We start from the raw sequence: 16,269 nt of genomic DNA, 5'->3' as shown, positions 1-16,269 counted from the left end.
ACTGAGTCGCTCCAATCCCCTCATAAAGACTGAGTCACTCCAATCCCCTCTCATAAAGACCGAGTCACTCCAATCCCTTCTCATAAAGACCAAGTCACTCCAATGCCCTCTAATAAAGACTGAGTCACTCCAATTCCCTCTCATAAAGACTGATTCACTCCAATCCCCTCTCATAAAGACTGAGTCACTCCAATCCCCTCTCATAAAGACTGAGTTACTCCAATCCCGTCTCATAAAGACTGAGTTACTCAAATCCCCCTCTCATAAAGACTGAGTTACTCAAATCCCCCTCTCATAAAGACTGAGTTACTCAAATCCCCCTCTCATGAAGACTGAGTTACTCAAATCCCCCTCTCATGAAGACTGAGTCACTCAAATCCCCTCTCATGAAGACTGAGTCACTCAAATCCCCTCTCATAAAAACGGGTGTTTCTCAAAGCCAATCTCATAAAGACGAGTCAATCAAAGCCCAACTGAAAAATACTGAATCCCTAAAGCCAATTTCTTAAAGACTAAGTCACTAGAGTCCCCTCTCAAAGATTGAGCTACACAAAGCCACTCTCATTAAGACTGAGTTACTCAAAGCATTACATTACATTACATTACATGGCATTTAGCAGACGCTCTTATCCAGAGCGACGTACAACAAAGTGCAGATCAAGTACAAGTGCGAAGAGGACCTGAGAGGACAGTACAGTTCCGAGTCTTAGTGTGACCATACAGATATAATCGGAACCCTTGAAGAATACATCAACTTCCAAACTAGCATACCACAGTTGGCAGCTAGAATATCCTAAGTACAACAATACAATAGCTAATACAAAAAACAATATCTATACAACTATACAAGTGCCAATACAGTCTACGGCATATATAAGGCTAATCATGGTGGTGAGTTAGGGAGGGAAAGGTGTAGCCTGAAGAGATGAGTCTTCCAGTCTGCGCTTGAAAGAGGTCAGAGACTCTGCCGTTCCGACATCCACCGGGAGGTCATTCCACCACCGTGGGACCAGGACAGACAGCAGTCGTGAGCGGGAAGTGCAGGTGTGGTGAGGGGGAGACGCCAGACGGCACGAAGTGGCAGAACGGCGGGGTCTTGCTGGTGTATAGGTCTTGATAAGTGAAAGCCACTCTTGTAAAGACTGAGTCACTCAGATAATTGTAAAGAATGAATAAGAGTTACTATAAATACTATTGCACTGTTAGAACATCACACATATCTTAACGCACTCTTTTAGATTACCTGACTGTTAGCATGGAGTTCAGACCACCAGGGAACCTGGCTTTCTATGACATACTGTATTTACAATTTCTGTTAGAAACATGAAAGTCTGTGTTAACTGCATTTAGCTAAACCAAATTTCTCAACTGTGCTTAGCCAACTTAGCCATTGTCTAGTGTGCGCACAAAAGATTATTCTCACCACTGACATTTGACTTGTTTTAGAGAGCTAGTCCTTGAAATATGAAGGATATTCATATATCATGATTAAAAGTGTAAAACAATCAAAGCACAAAATTGTTCATGCCAAGGCAATGTAAAGGTATCTTTTAAAAAAAAATGAAGTACAGGTTTTGTTTTTCCATTTCCCTTCAAGTTTAAGTATAGATGACAAGCAAAAACAGCCACTAGCAGAATTTTCACCTGTACACATCTGGGAGATTAGAGAATACCAAATTGGCAGATGCTGCTGCGTTTCATTACTGCCTGGGCTCATTTTAAAGTGGCATTTCTAAATATTTATTTCACTGGAAAGCTGGAAGCAGTTGTGCTTACATTCTCTACTTCTACTCTGGCTTCAATATGGTGGCCAGAACTGGACACAGTCCTGCACACCTGGCTGCATCTGCTTGGAGCCCATTCACTCTGGAATCTTTGAAGCTCACCATCTCAAAACCACTCAGAATGCAGATAGAACCATATAATTCTCAGCTCGCAACTTCGATGAAATAGTAGAATATCTACACTAATAAAGACAAGCAATGATAAAACACACAAATCGACAAGAAACCACAGTATGCAACAATATGAGTACATAAACCGCCTGGCTTAGACTTAGGGCTCATGTTTCATTTGATTGGAAATTGACACTGCTGATGAGGAAAGCTTGTAGGTCATCACCTCATCTCATTCCAGTGACTTTTCTCCCTGCATGTATAATGGCTGGGAGACTTTAACACATTTAAAATAAATGAAATATGAAGCAAGACAAGTGGCATCAATAACTTATTCATAATATTAAATTTGTCTTAATAAATGGACACCCACACAAATGTGAAATATTACAAGCCATAGTACATGGGCCATGGACTATACGGACAGCTGATGAGCTGACCAGCATACAATATTACTGTCGACAAAAACTATACAATTTGCCCTTTTTGAAATGTAATATTAACAACACTTACGTGCAATTATATTAAACTATGATTACTCTACAAAATAAAATTCACACTGCAGAGAATGCATTCTCTATAAATACACATAAAACACCAATAAAATGCAATAATCAATTCCATATGTCATTTACAATATTTGAAATATCTTGCGTGTGGATGTATTCACACGATTGACACAAACATAACTTAAGTAGGGAGCACCCCTATGAAAATACAGTCCATGCATTCACATCTAACAAAATACAGCCTCACAACTTTTCATTTCGCTTGTGATAAAGAGTAATTGGTCAGTATTTGATGTGATTACATTCTTCATGGTCTTGACTAGGGAATCCCAGCCTCTAACTGCTAATAGAAATGCACAGTTTATACTATACAGCTGTTATTTGTATGAAGCAGTTATGGTCCGTATGGAAAACAGGAATGAGAACAGGCTAGTCAGCCCATTTTGAAAAGTGTCATGAGAATCCAGAACTGTATTAATCCCAAGGCTTCATGCTTATACTAGATAACCTGGCAAACTATTCCATGAAAAAATAAATCCTAAGATCAGGGCAAAATACACCTGCTTTTTCCACCTGTGCCCCCTGCCCTGCCAACAGAACCCAACCTGAAATACCTTACAGTATGCAACACACGTCATTCATCCCTTTAAAACCTTTAAAAACCTAAAATCAAATTCCTAATTCCCTTTCTGCTGAGTAAGAAGTCAAAGTCCTCCATAGAAACTTTCACATTTCATAACGGGACACAATCGAATAGCTCTCATTTGTACTTTTTTTTTCCAAGAGCTTTGATATAGCTGTGGTCTCCACAGTGAAGAGTCTTGATGGTGAGCATAACAACTGCAATCTTAATCTCCAAAACCTGGAGACATAATAATGTAATTATCAGCCTCCTACGTGGACTGATCACCCAGTTAAATACGGTGTGGATTATCAGGGGGATGGACCGAGCAGCACAGCTTTGAGTGGAGGTCAGAGCACTGGTACAGGCTGTCAGACAGCCCAGGGCAGGGCCTGGAACAGTGACACAGCGCGTTTCACTGTGTCAGACAGCCTGTGTTGGGCAGGAAGTCCTGCACGTAAATGAGCACAGCTTTGGAGAGGTACGTCATGGTGCCGTAGCTTCCGCTGGGGGCGCTGTCGTAGAAGAAGTTGCAGATTCCCGTGGCCGCGTCCTGTTCCAGGAAGAACTCGTGGGCCCCCTGGGCTTTCTGGAACAACACACAGACCACCACGTTCAGCGCCGCGTACGCACGCATCGCGGCATAAATGTCCGATTACCCTAATGGGGAAAAACGTTTTAATATGCTGCAAAAGGTTTGGCGAACGTTTGCCCTGTTGAAAGCTTATTTGTACAGTGGCCCTTGCTATTTCTGGATTTGCCAATCACTTTATATGAGATTTAAGAGCGGCATGCATTTTCACTGACAGCAGTCTTTCAACTCGATTTCAATCAGCAATCTTCGGTGATAATCACACATCTGCTTCCTCACTTTGGTGAAAATCACATCTGCTTCCTCACTGCCATGTACTGGTGTGTGGAATGCTTGGGCATCACCCATCCGAAGTTCTGCCGCGGCAGAATTTTAATATGTCTCGCCTCTCTTTCTGCATGCACACAAGCAGTGATCTAATTCAGACACATTTGGACCAATCACGGACGGCTATCCTCAGGTTGAAGGGAAGCGCACCTGGTCCTGTCGGAAGAGGTCGTTGGCCGTGTGAACGATGCGGTCCACGTGCAGGACCCCGCCGATGCTGCTGACCTCGACGTCCGCCACCAGCGTCAGCACCATGATGGCCTCCACCAGCAGCTGACGGTACTCCGGCTGGGGCACGTGGTTCAGAATGGACTCCACCTGCACGGCGAACTTAAACTCGCCCTCCGTCATCTAGTGCAGAGACACAATGCAGGCCACGGCTAATGCATGTTGCCCTTACTGACTGCTAATTACACGCCCCATCCAGATCTCCCAATTATAAACTAGAGTACCCCAGCTGGCTATGTCAGTTCCACACAAGTGCCCAAGCCCCTCCCCCCAATCCCCTCTTTCTCCTTTAACCCTTTAAAGAGTTTTTTTTAATGTTTTTAAAAATTCGAAGTCAGTGTTTCTAGAAGTTTCTAGGCGTTCAATTACCAGTATTGACTGTTGCATCAGCCTCATCATGTTCAGCTAAGAACATACTGTTGTTTGACCAGAAGATATACTTTTATACTGTATTTGACCCATCCTAGGTACTTAGGAGCAGTGGGCAGCGTCCGTATGGTGCCCAGGGAACAATGTGGGCTTAAGAGCCTTGCTCAAGGACCCGGCAGCTGTGCAGATATTATCACAATAGAAAAAAAAAAAACTCTTGTGAAAATGCTAATATTTTCAAATTTTTCACACTTTTCTATAAAAACTACCAAACTGATTTTTATGAGATTTTCAGGATTAATTGGAATAGCACGTCTGCCTTACCAAAATATTTTTCATGTATATTGGTCCCAGAACGGCGAAATGACGAGGCTGCCGATTTTCGTGTTTTGCATGCAAGTGTGGTTCGGACATTATCTAACACAGGCACGAATCATGTAATTATTATTATTATTATGATTAATGGCATGATTAAATCTTATCCAGAGCGACGTACAGTTGATTAGACTAAGCAGGAGACAATCCTCCCCTGGAGCAATGCAGGGTTAAAGGGCCTTGCTCAAGGGCCCAATGGCTGTGCGTATCTTACTGTGGCTACACTGGGGATCGAACCACCGACCTTGCGGGTCCCAGTCATGTACCTCAACCACTACGCTACAGGCTGCCCCCTACAGGCTGTACATGGTACATGGTACAAGGTACATGACTGAGACCCGCACGGTCGGTGGTTCGATCCCCAGTGTAGCCACAGTAAGATCCGCACAGCTGTGCAAGACCTGTTGGGCCCTTGAGCAAGGCCCTTAACCCCGCATTGCACCACGGGGGCTTGTCCCCCTGCTTAGTCAAATCAACTGTAAGTCGCTTTGAATAAAAGCGTCAGCTAAATACCATGTAACGCAGCGTATTCACCTCTCGGGTGGTGGAGGCCGGGAGCACGTAGCCGGCGATGGACAGGCCGTGGCACTTCTGCAGGATCTTCCACACCTTCTGGTAGAAGCCCATGGGCACGCGGTTGATGGCCCCGTCCAGCCTCCTGCGACGCAGCCACTGGCCCTGCCGCTCCTCCCAGAGCAGGGCGGGGGCCCCGGGCCCCGTGGGGGACAGCGTGCCACTGGGGGTGGAGGGGCTGCTACACCTCTGCAGGGGGGGGGCCGGGGGGGGAACGGTTTTTAACGAAGTGCACTTCCGTAAAGAAAAAAACCCACTTAAAACACGAGCCGCACACAAGTCAAGCCATCGCAGGCAACAAAGGGACGGGTCCCCTTTGACGGTTCTAGAACTCTCTGCATTTATGACATCACGCATTCTGACTCGACCGAACGGATGCACAGCGAGCAAAGGATATGTCAATAAATATAAAAAATCATTACTTTATTCGACATTATGTTAAACTGCCCAATATTTTTTGATGCCAGAAAATTGGGTTCATCCGAAATGGATCAAAATACCCTCACATTACAGCTGACCGTCAACCTCATTGTGATTGTATCCTGTCACACTCAAAGTGCAAGACAACAGAACCAAAATGTGACACTGCCCAATGAATTACGGTGCCGACTGTATAGTCTAGCAAGAAGATTTAATGCTGAGATTCACTAGATTTAAAAGTAGGTTCTTGTCTAACAAAATATGTTTTATTCTCCCTGCCGTTTTCTCCCAAATTTTGAATGTCCAATCATGTCGGCGACGACCACACGCTCTCCTCCTCCGCAGCACTTAATATCACCAGCTGCTCGTTTCCCCGTTATCTTTCCGCACTCTTACCGAAGAGAAACGCCATATAAAGTATTTCATCACCACATCATCCATAACCGCTGAAAAAGAAGCGCACAGACAAGCCGCCGGAGCGGGAATGAGACGGGGCGCGGTGGGATGTGCATGGGCGATGTTTGCGGGGTGCCCCGTGAACCCAGACTAATGAAGCGCACGTCAGCCTGTGTGCAGTAATGACGCATGGCATGCTAATGAACAATGGAGTGAGCGAGGAAAAGGAATTTCAGATCTTTTGTTATTTTTGTAGTTTTCCTTTAATTTTTTTGCACCCAATTTGGGCCCTCAGTGTGCACTTGGGAGCATGTGTAGTTTACTGTAGTGTGCAGCCAGTGTAGTGTGCGCTTGGTAGCATGTGTAATTTACTGTGGTGTGCAGTGGTGTAGTGTGCTTGGTAGCATGTGTAGTTTACTGTAGTGTGCGGTAGGGGGCGGTTAGTGTAGTGTGCTTGGTAGCATGTATAGTTTACTCTAGTGTGGGGTAGGGCACGGTTAGTGTAGTGTGCACTTGGTAGCATGTGTAAGACGGTGTAACTGCAGTGGAGACACACATACTGCAGAGGGTACGTAAAGAGTGTTTACCGTGGAGCGGGGAGAGGGGCCGGTGCTACTGGAGGAAAGCCCACTGACACAAATCTACAAAAACAAAATGGAGGCCGTGATTCTGAGATGCTGACAGACTCCATTCGGCGGCATGCAGGTGATTTCGGGGACGGTGCTGCCCCCGAAGGGCCCGTACTGGGACAGCAAAACTCAAACCAACAGGCGATGGCAAGCCGGAGCAGCGGAAGTCACAAAGAACGGAGCCGCTGTGGTATCTACCACTGGTGCGGTGCAGTCGAGAGGCCAAAGGGTGACGCCAGACGTTCTGTGGGTATAAGGGGGACGCGGGTGTGTCTCGAAGGGCAGGGCGGCATTCGAAGGCAGGAAGGCATTGACACACGTCTCATTCGAAGGCAGGCAGGCGTTGACACACGTCTCATTCGAAGCGTAAAATGGTGCCCGCAGCCTGTAGCTTCGTAGGTGAATGAAGGTGCCTTCATTCTGACGCTTCGGAAAGCAGCGTCGGACGTATCCTTCGCCGGGTAGGATATCCCATAATTCTGTGCAAATATCTCAAAAAGGAACTGTCAAAATGGAAGACAGCCGGTGGGGTGAGTTCATTAACAAACGTTAGTGATATTCAGTTCTTTGGGAGTTAAAATTTGGACGTTGTTCAGAGAATTTAATAGATTGGTCACTCTTGGTCTCTGCTGAAAAAAAAACAGCTCAAACTGGGTTTTGAAACAGCTGGGTAAGCTGGTTGACTAGTTCAGACCAGCTCCAGACTTAACATGGTTTGACAGCTGGTAGCTGGTCATTTCAAGCTGATTATAGCTTGATTTTACACCACGGTTGTGTGTGTTTTTTGTTTTTTTTCATGAATCTTTGTTCAATTATAGCTAACTACGTAGTTTACGTAGTTCCATTATATTTCGATTTCAAACTTGTGATATACTAGCCACGTTCGAAGCCCGTCTCAGTTCCGATTTGCGTTCAGGCACCTCTGAAAACGCTGCGTTCGAAAGGACAGTGTCAAACCGGGCAGTGAGGCAGCAGCCTTCCATAAGAGACACAGCCCGTGTTTCGCGTGACAAAATGAGGTTATTATCTGGAATGGAGAACAGGCAGCGTTAATGGAGTTAGCGTTTCCTGCGTGATGAGAGAAGATAATGCAAAGGAACTTAACCCACACTGATAGGCCTGGACTCATCAAACTGCGGAGAGGAGAGGAGACACAGTATGGTGAGTCGCACACATTTACAGCAGGAATCCACCGAGCGAGAGGGTAAACACAGAGCCCCAGAGCAGGGCAGGGCAGCACGGGGCAGGCCAGGAACACAGGGCCCAAAAACAATACACGCACATCAAAACAACGTGCAGTTAAAACTGTATAATCCTGCAATAATAACAAATTATACAGTTATAACATCTTAAAATCATGTTATAATAATAATAATAATAATAAAGTTTTATAACATTATAAAAGCATGCAGTTATAACATTATTAGAACATGCAGTTATAACATTATAAAAACATGCATTTATAACATTAAAAATGTGCCTCCATACCAGTAGAAACCTGGGGGGTGTGTGGGCCGGACTCTACTTGCCTGCTTCATTTCGCTCTTGAGTTGGCGGATCCCGGAGCGCTCGGTCTTGGTGGCACCGGTGTGACCCAGCTCCTGGATAGAGATCCCGGGGCTGATGGTGCTGGACTCACTGGGCCGAACTTCCAATCGGAGAGCAAACACGCGTTTAACGATGCGACGCAGAACAATGTAATGCAAATGATCGTGACTATTCCTACTGCAAGAAAAAACGTCTTGTAAATTCTTATTTTAAGGCACGGTGATGCCTTTGAATAACTGATCCGTCTACAACACGGGTGTCAAACTGAATTCCCAAGGGGCCGCAGTGTCTGCTGGTTTTTGTGGTTCCCTTTCAATCAGCCGTCAATTAAGGCCTCGAGAACAAGGCGTGTCGATCCTTTAGCCAATCGGTGACTTAAATGAATCGCAGGTTCCGAGAACAACCTGAAGACCAACGGACGCTGCGGCCCTCCAGGACTGGAGTTTCACACCTGTGGCCCACAAGAGGAGGAGGCGCAAACTGACCGCTGCGCTCCACTCCGAACTCCTTCCCGCTCAGGATGTGGTGCAGCAGGCTCTTCATGCAGGACGGGCTGAGGCTCATCAAGCTCTCCGAGGCCTCTTCTCCTGCAGCGGGCAGCAACACACTTACCGCCATCTTGTTTTTCCAATGCCACTCACTTCCATTTTGCAGAATGCATATATAATTTATGGCTAAATTTAGATTAAAAAATCTAAATCTATATCTGTTTTAGGTACATTTACACTATGACATTACATGGTTTTAAAAGTAAAATTCCCATCTAAATGTTATGAAGTCTTCCAAGCCAAGCCTGGTCTGTTCTCTGTCTCCCCTGCCTGAGCTTGCTGGGATAGCAGGGTCAATCTTCAGCAAGCAGGAACTAACTTGCATGTTTTAAACGGGGGCTCATGGGAAATGTAGTCCAGAGCTAGTGCGAAAGGGCACCCCAATGCAATAATAAAGCAGGGGTGTCCAATCTTATCCAGAAAGGGCCGGTGTGTGTGCAGGTTGTTGTTTTAGCACAGGACTAAGACAGCTGATTCTACTCATCAAGGGCTCGATTAAAGACCACGATTAGATCATTAGTATAATCAGGTGTGTTACTGCTGGGCTAAAACAAAAACCTGCACCCACGCCGGCCCTTTAAGGATAAGATTGGACACCCCTGCAATAAAGCAAGCGAGCGTGTGTAACAGGTGAGAAATTGCCTGAGTCCGAGGTGGGATTTGAACCCCGGCCTCTCACTCGTCCAAATATTTGTTGAACGAACGCGTTACCAGTCAGCTAAAGACGAACTCGCCTCTAGCCAAGGGCAACAACGTTCTTTTGAATATGAGGGTTACATCATTAGGGAGTGTTGTCGCGATAACCTGCTACCAGCCTTCGCTTTCCCTGCACTTCACCATGCTTACCAGCGAACTAGCTGAGCCAACCATGTTACACTCACCCCCCTTTGACTTCCCCTCCATGTGATACTCCGCAGCAACCATTTTTATATTTTTATTTTTTACTCCCACCCAGATCCGAGTCACGGCACCAATGTAACAGGTGAGAAATTGCCTGAGTCTGAGGTGGGATTTGAACCCCAGCCTCTCACTCGTCCAAATATTTGTTGAACGAACGCGCTACCAGTCAGCTAAAGATGAACTCGCCTCTAGCCAAGGGCAACAACGTTCTTTTTTTTTTTTGTAAATTTGAGGGTTACGTCATCGGGGAGTGTTGTTGTCGCGATAACCTGCCACCAGCCTTCGCTTTCCCTGCACTTCACCATGCTTACTGGCGAACTAGCCGAGCTTAACCAGGCTACACGTGGACGTGGGAAACGTAGTCGGGCGCGTACCGGAGCAGTGCAGGCTGCGGGCCAGCTCGGTGGCCATCACCTGCATGATGAGGCCGATTCTCAGGCGGAGCATGTCGCCGAACAGCGCGGGCTGCGAACGCACGTACATGGCCAGGTACAGCATGATCTCCTGGGGGAAACACGCAAAGGGCACGTTCACCCGCCTGCCCGCCGAGACCTCCGCTCCCCGAGGAGACGCGGGGGGGCCTGCGTGTCCGCGCGGTTTCCATACACGCCACCTGCCCTACACAGGTTATACGCAGTCCCCCCGCGTCCTACCTACCATACACGCTGGGTTTAAGTGTCTGAAACAGCCCACTTAGCAGGGCATGAGACAACATAGCCGACTCAAATACATCCCATCTTTTCAACTTCACAGCGTGTGACTAGAATCTCTGTGAACATCGCTCTGTGAGAAGTGCAGCATCACTGAACCTTGCCCTGCAGACTAAAGTTCAAGAACAAGAACGACACATGTGCACTAATTCAAAAAATGCAGTCCTGAAGTTTCCCCTGGGAAAAATAAAGTTAATCTCTTAATAACTATTCTATGGAATCATTCCTTAATCCCCACGGCAAGCTAAAAATAAGATATTCGAAGGTTGGGGGAACATGTGTACATTATTTTTGGAAGATGTGGAGCAGCGTATAACCTGTGTGAGAACAGCAATGCTGATGTCTTGTCCGCTGGCCTCGTAGATCAGGCTGCTGAGATCCTCTGGAGGTAAAGGGCTGAAAAAAAGTTTCATTAGGATTAGAGAGGGAGTTACTTCTAAGGAATGATTTTAATTCCACAAGGTTGGCCTAAATCTGTATGCAGCCAGCCATAGGGCGGTTGGGGCTCTGACATAAATCATACCCACCATTTAATATAATAATAATAATAATAATAATTTGTTATTAAGCTGATGATTTTATCCAAAGTGATTTACAGACTAAGCAGGGGACAATCCTCCCCCGGAGCAATGCAGGGTTAAGGGCCTTGCTCAAGGGCCCAACGGCTAAGCGGATCTTATCGTGGTTACACCGGGGCTTGAACCGCCAACCTTTTCCCGTCATGTACCTTAGCTACAAAGCTACAGGCTGCCCCTTAAGCTTGTATTGTGTTGTTGTATTGTGGCCGTGGCCCCAAATAACTGCAGAGAGTATTTTTGCCAGCAGCCAACTCTGCATGCATGTCATTCGATCACCCTGGATAAGCCTATAGCATAGAATGAATGCTGCAATCACAGCAGCCTGTCCCAGCTCAAGGTGATGGTAGGGGGTTTATCAGGGTGAGTGAGGGGTTTATCAGGGTGAGTGAGGGGTTTATCAGGGTGAGTGAGGGGTTTATCAGGGTGATGGTAGGGGTTTATCAGGGTGAAGGTAGGGGTTTATCAGGGTGAGGGTAGGGGTTTATCAGGGTGATGGTGGGGGGTTTATCAGGGTGATGGTAGGGGTTTATCAGGGTGAGTGAGGGGTTTATCAGGGTGATGGTAGGGGTTTATCAGGGTGAAGGTAGGGGTTTATCAGGGTGAGGGTAGGGGTTTATCAGGGTGAGGGTAGGGGTTTATCAGGGTGAGGGTAGGGGTTTATCAGGGTGAGGGTAGGGGTTTATCAGGGTGAGGGTAGGGGTTTATCAGGGTGAGGGTAGGGGTTTATCAGGGTGAGGGTAGGGGTTTATCAGGGTGAGGGTAGGGGTTTATCAGGGTGAGGGTAGGGGTTTATCAGGGTGAGGGTAGGGGTTTATCAGGGTGATGGTAGGGGTTTTATCAGGGTGAGGGTAGGGGTTTATCAGGGTGATGGTAGGGGTTTATCAGGGTGAGGGTAGGGGTTTATCAGGGTGAGGGTAGGGGTTTATCAGGGTGAGGGTAGGGGTTTATCAGGGTGAGGGTAGGGGTTTATCAGGGTGATGGTAGGGGTTTTATCAGGGTGAGGGTAGGGGTTTATCAGGGTGAGGGTAGGGGTTTATCAGGGTGAGGGTAGGGGTTTATCAGGGTGAGGGTAGGGGTTTATCAGGGTGATGGTAGGGTTTTATCAGGGTGATGGTAGGGTTTTATCAGGGTGAGGGTAGGGGTTTATCAGGGTGAGGGTAGGGGTTTATCAGGGTGAGGGTAGGGGTTTATCAGGGTGAGGGTAGGGGTTTATCAGGGTGATGGTAGGGTTTTATCAGGGTGAGGGTAGGGGTTTATCAGGGTGAGGGTAGGGGTTTATCAGGGTGATGGTAGGGGTTTATCAGGGTGAGGGTAGGGGTTTATCAGGGTGATGGTAGGGGTTTATCAGGGTGAGGGTAGGGGTTTATCAGGGTGAGGGTAGGGGTTTATCAGGGTGAGGGTAGGGGTTTATCAGGGTGAGGGTAGGGGTTTATCAGGGTGAGTGAGGGGTTTATCAGGGTGATGGTAGGGGTTTATCAGGGTGAGGGTAGGGGTTTATCAGGGTGAGGGTAGGGGTTTATCAGGGTGAGGGTAGGGGTTTATCAGGGTGAGGGTAGGGGTTTATCAGGGTGAGGGTAGGGGTTTATCAGGGTGAGTGAGGGGTTTATCAGGGTGATGGTAGGGGTTTATCAGGGTGATGGTAGGGGTTTATCAGGGTGAGGGTAGGGGTTTATCAGGGTGATGGTAGGGGTTTATCAGCGTGATGGAAGGGGTTTATCAGGGTGATGGTAGGGGTTTATCAGGGTGATGGTAGGGGTTTATCAGGTTGTGTGAGGGGTTTATCGGGGTGAGGGTAGGGGCTTATCAGGGTGAGTGAGGGGTTTATCAGGGTGAGTGAGAGGTTTATCAGGGTGAGTGAGAGGTTTATCAGGGTGAGTGAGAGGTTTATCAGGGTGAGTGAGGGGTTTATCAGGGTGAGTAAGGGGTTTATCAGGGTGATGGTGGGCTGCATTAACATGTCCTCACGTGGTGATGACCTTTTCCCTGGGCTCTGGTGGCAGTCCCACCGTCAGCTGCTTGTGGTGGGAGATGAGGTCCGTGCAGGCCTGCAAACGACAAACACGACTGCGCCGTTAGATTATTACTGAACACAGCACCACCCAAGCTGTGGCACTCTGTAACACTGTCCCTCTTTAACACTGCGCAAGTGTGTTACCCCTGCACTTCCCCCCACAGTAAAACATATTCTCTATAGGGAATACAGATTTTTGTTCATTTATTGATATGGATATTTGACTCTCTTGCTGACAAGACAACTGGCAAGAATCACAAATGAACATATCTTGCTCTACCTGGTGAGGCATTACTATATTAGTGGGGCATTGTGTCAATACACAGCAGTAGCAATTGATAAATGTTCATCACATAAAATGAATAATTAATAAATGATGATGAACTGAGATTAGTCTCTACCCGCTCTAAGATGGCTGCTAATGACTTCTGAACAGATGGATCCATTATCAGTTCACTGAACAGCACGTTTCCATCAGAGCCCTGAGAACACCTGGGGACCGTAAACACTGTGCCCCACGCGGAGGGCCCTGCTGTCCTGTCCCAGTGCTCTCCGCTCCTGAGACGGACACCGCTCACCTCAGCCAGCACCTCCACCCTCTTGTGCAGCACCCCGGAGATGTAGCGGATCAGACCCCACTCCCGGTTCTTCCCGGCCCGGATGTAGAGTTCCTCCAGCAGGGAGCGCACGGTCACCCCGCCCTGGCCGCACACGTCCACCTGCCAGTCAGCCCCCCTGCAGCACGGCACACAGAACAGCGCCGTTATACGACAGGACAGACTCACAGGTAGGACAGGTTCACAGGTAGGACAGACTCACAGGGAGGACAGGTTCACAGGTAGGACAGACTCACAGGGAGGACAGATTCACAGGTATGACAGACTCACAGGACAGGTTCACAGGTAGGACAGACTCACAGGTAGGACAGATTCACAGGTATGACAGACTCACAGGACAGACTCACAGGTATGACAGGTTCACAGGACAGACTCACAGGTAGGACAGACTCACAGGTAGGACAGATTCACAGGTAGGACAGACTCACAGAGAGGACAGATTCACAGGTATGACAGACTCACAGAGAGGACAGATTCACAGGTATGACAGACTCACAGGTAGGACAGATTCACAGGTATGACAGACTCACAGGACAGACTCACAGGTATGACAGGTTCACAGGACAGACTCACAGGTAGAACAGACTCACAGATAGGACAGATTCACAGGTAGGACAGGTTCAGTATCTGTTGAGACTGAATCTGAATCGCTTCAGCATACAGTGTCACTGTCCAAATACTTACAGACCGCACTGTACAAATGGATGCTATACAATGCAAAGGCCTTTGTTCCATAGATAGGGGAGTCTGCTAAACCCAGTAATGTAATGTCAATCCCACTACCACAGACCATCATAGGGAAACGGAGATGATGTTACTTTTCCATGGGAAAAATCTTTGTTATTCCCAAATGTCGTTTTCTCTCCGGGTTTTTTCTTTTTTTCGTTTCCAAACCAGAGCAGCAAAAACAGACCACAGCAATTGCTGCTGCGCACTGAGATGAGGGGGACCTGGATGAGCCCCGCTCTGTGGGAACACACCCGTCAGCGGCGTATCCCAGAATGCCGTGCGTCCTGCGGGAGTACTCACTTCATGATGTAGAGGACGTACAGGATGTCGGCCTGGTCCTGCAGGGAGGGGCACTCCTTCAGCTGTTTCACCAGCAGCTGGAAGTCTGTGTTCCCCTGAGCATCCCGCGGCAACTGCAGGTCAGCAGTGGAGGACTGGAGGAAAACACGCAAACACACACACACGCACGCACACATACGCACGCGCACGCACACGCGCACGCACACGCACACATACGCACACACACAATTAAACACCCACAATGTAAATAACCAAAACAAATACCTTCACACATATACTTATTTTTAAAATAGAAAGTCAGTCAGCAATGGAGCAACGGATTTCAGACCTGACCTTTGCACCCATCCAAAAGAACAGCCCAACTAACCCACACACACACATTTGATGTAAGACTATGCAAACAGATTATCATAGACTCACACACACACACACACACACACACACACACACCCTCCACTAGGTGTTGGCACACAGGTGCTCACACCTTTACCCGTCTCCTGACAGTACCTTGTTGTGTTGGGTCCCATGTGCGCCATGGCGGTGGGGCTGGGGAACCTCCAGCAGATTAAGGGACTTGCGGTGTTTGTTTACGACGGGAGTCACAGGTAAATACATGGACGGCTCTGAAAACACACCCAATAGTCCCTGTGACAAAGAACATTCGTAATCGCGTTTGTGTGCATACAAGTGTGCGTGTGAATGTACGTGCAGGCATACCAAACATTAATAGCTTATAACCCCGGGGAGAGATTTCCCAGAACATTATCAGCCCTCTGTTACCACAAATATATCTGCTCCCTGCCTGTAATCTTTCCAACACAGAGCTGTGAGTCATACAACAGTAGTTAACACATAACAAACATAAACAGTGCACAGTTTTTTCAGTCCTACGCGCACTGTTTCCAACAGTGGCTCCATAGAGGAACCCCCCTATCTAGTGCAACCCTGCGGAAAAAAAGCTAGGTTTTGAAACAGCCGGTAGCTGGTTGACCAGTTAGACCAGCTCCATACTCAATATGGTTTGACCAGTTCGAGTTGGGTCCTGAAACAGCTGGCAGCTGATTGACCAGTTAAACCAGCTCGATACTCAACATGGTTTGACCAGCTCAAGCTACATTTTGAAACAGCTGGCAGCCGGTTGACCAGTTAGATCAGCTTTAGAAGTGATCCCAATCTTCCCTTTGAGAAAGAAAACGCATCCTTTGAGGAAGTATTTATTTGGAAAGCCTGACGTTGATCGACCTGTGGACCTGTGGATCCACCTCTCCCCAACTGCCACACGTCTGTAACTGATGTGGCATCGAACTGACGTTTGAAGGAACGCGGACATTCCTTTTTTCAGAATTCACATTCTCTCAATTTCCCCCGGAAAAAAAAGAGGAGAAAAATAAGG

The 16,269-nt window shown here is 47.4% G+C and overlaps 1 protein-coding gene across 3 annotated transcripts in view; it reads right to left on the bottom strand.

Moving 5' to 3' along the window:
- Positions 1-2,213: 2,213 nt before the first annotated feature.
- The window catches only part of phka2 (phosphorylase kinase, alpha 2 (liver)), a 28,388-nt gene continuing 14,332 nt past the window's right edge, over positions 2,214-16,269 (bottom strand). The window contains exons 21-33 of one of the 3 annotated variants that reach the window (XM_061226134.1): positions 15,384-15,499; positions 14,877-15,010; positions 13,809-13,965; positions 13,185-13,264; positions 10,959-11,037; positions 10,306-10,435; positions 8,969-9,070; positions 8,465-8,583; positions 8,045-8,068; positions 6,894-6,947; positions 5,452-5,679; positions 4,096-4,296; positions 2,214-3,615 (exon numbers count right to left, since the gene is read on the bottom strand). In XM_061226134.1, coding sequence (XP_061082118.1) covers positions 3,442-3,615; positions 4,096-4,296; positions 5,452-5,679; positions 6,894-6,947; positions 8,045-8,068; positions 8,465-8,583; positions 8,969-9,070; positions 10,306-10,435; positions 10,959-11,037; positions 13,185-13,264; positions 13,809-13,965; positions 14,877-15,010; positions 15,384-15,499 — 1,598 coding nt within the window. In that variant the 3' untranslated portion in view covers positions 2,214-3,441. The remainder of the gene's footprint in view (positions 3,616-4,095; positions 4,297-5,451; positions 5,680-6,893; positions 6,948-8,044; positions 8,069-8,464; positions 8,584-8,968; positions 9,071-10,305; positions 10,436-10,958; positions 11,038-13,184; positions 13,265-13,808; positions 13,966-14,876; positions 15,011-15,383; positions 15,500-16,269) is intronic. The other 2 variants (XM_061226136.1, XM_061226135.1) reach the window with 2 other exon arrangements.

Source organism: Conger conger, chromosome 17 (assembly GCF_963514075.1).
Source record: "Conger conger chromosome 17, fConCon1.1, whole genome shotgun sequence".
Taxonomy (NCBI): domain Eukaryota; kingdom Metazoa; phylum Chordata; class Actinopteri; order Anguilliformes; family Congridae; genus Conger; species Conger conger.
The sequence above is the reverse complement of the archived record's forward strand: the minus strand, read 5'-3'. Positions and strand labels throughout refer to the sequence as shown.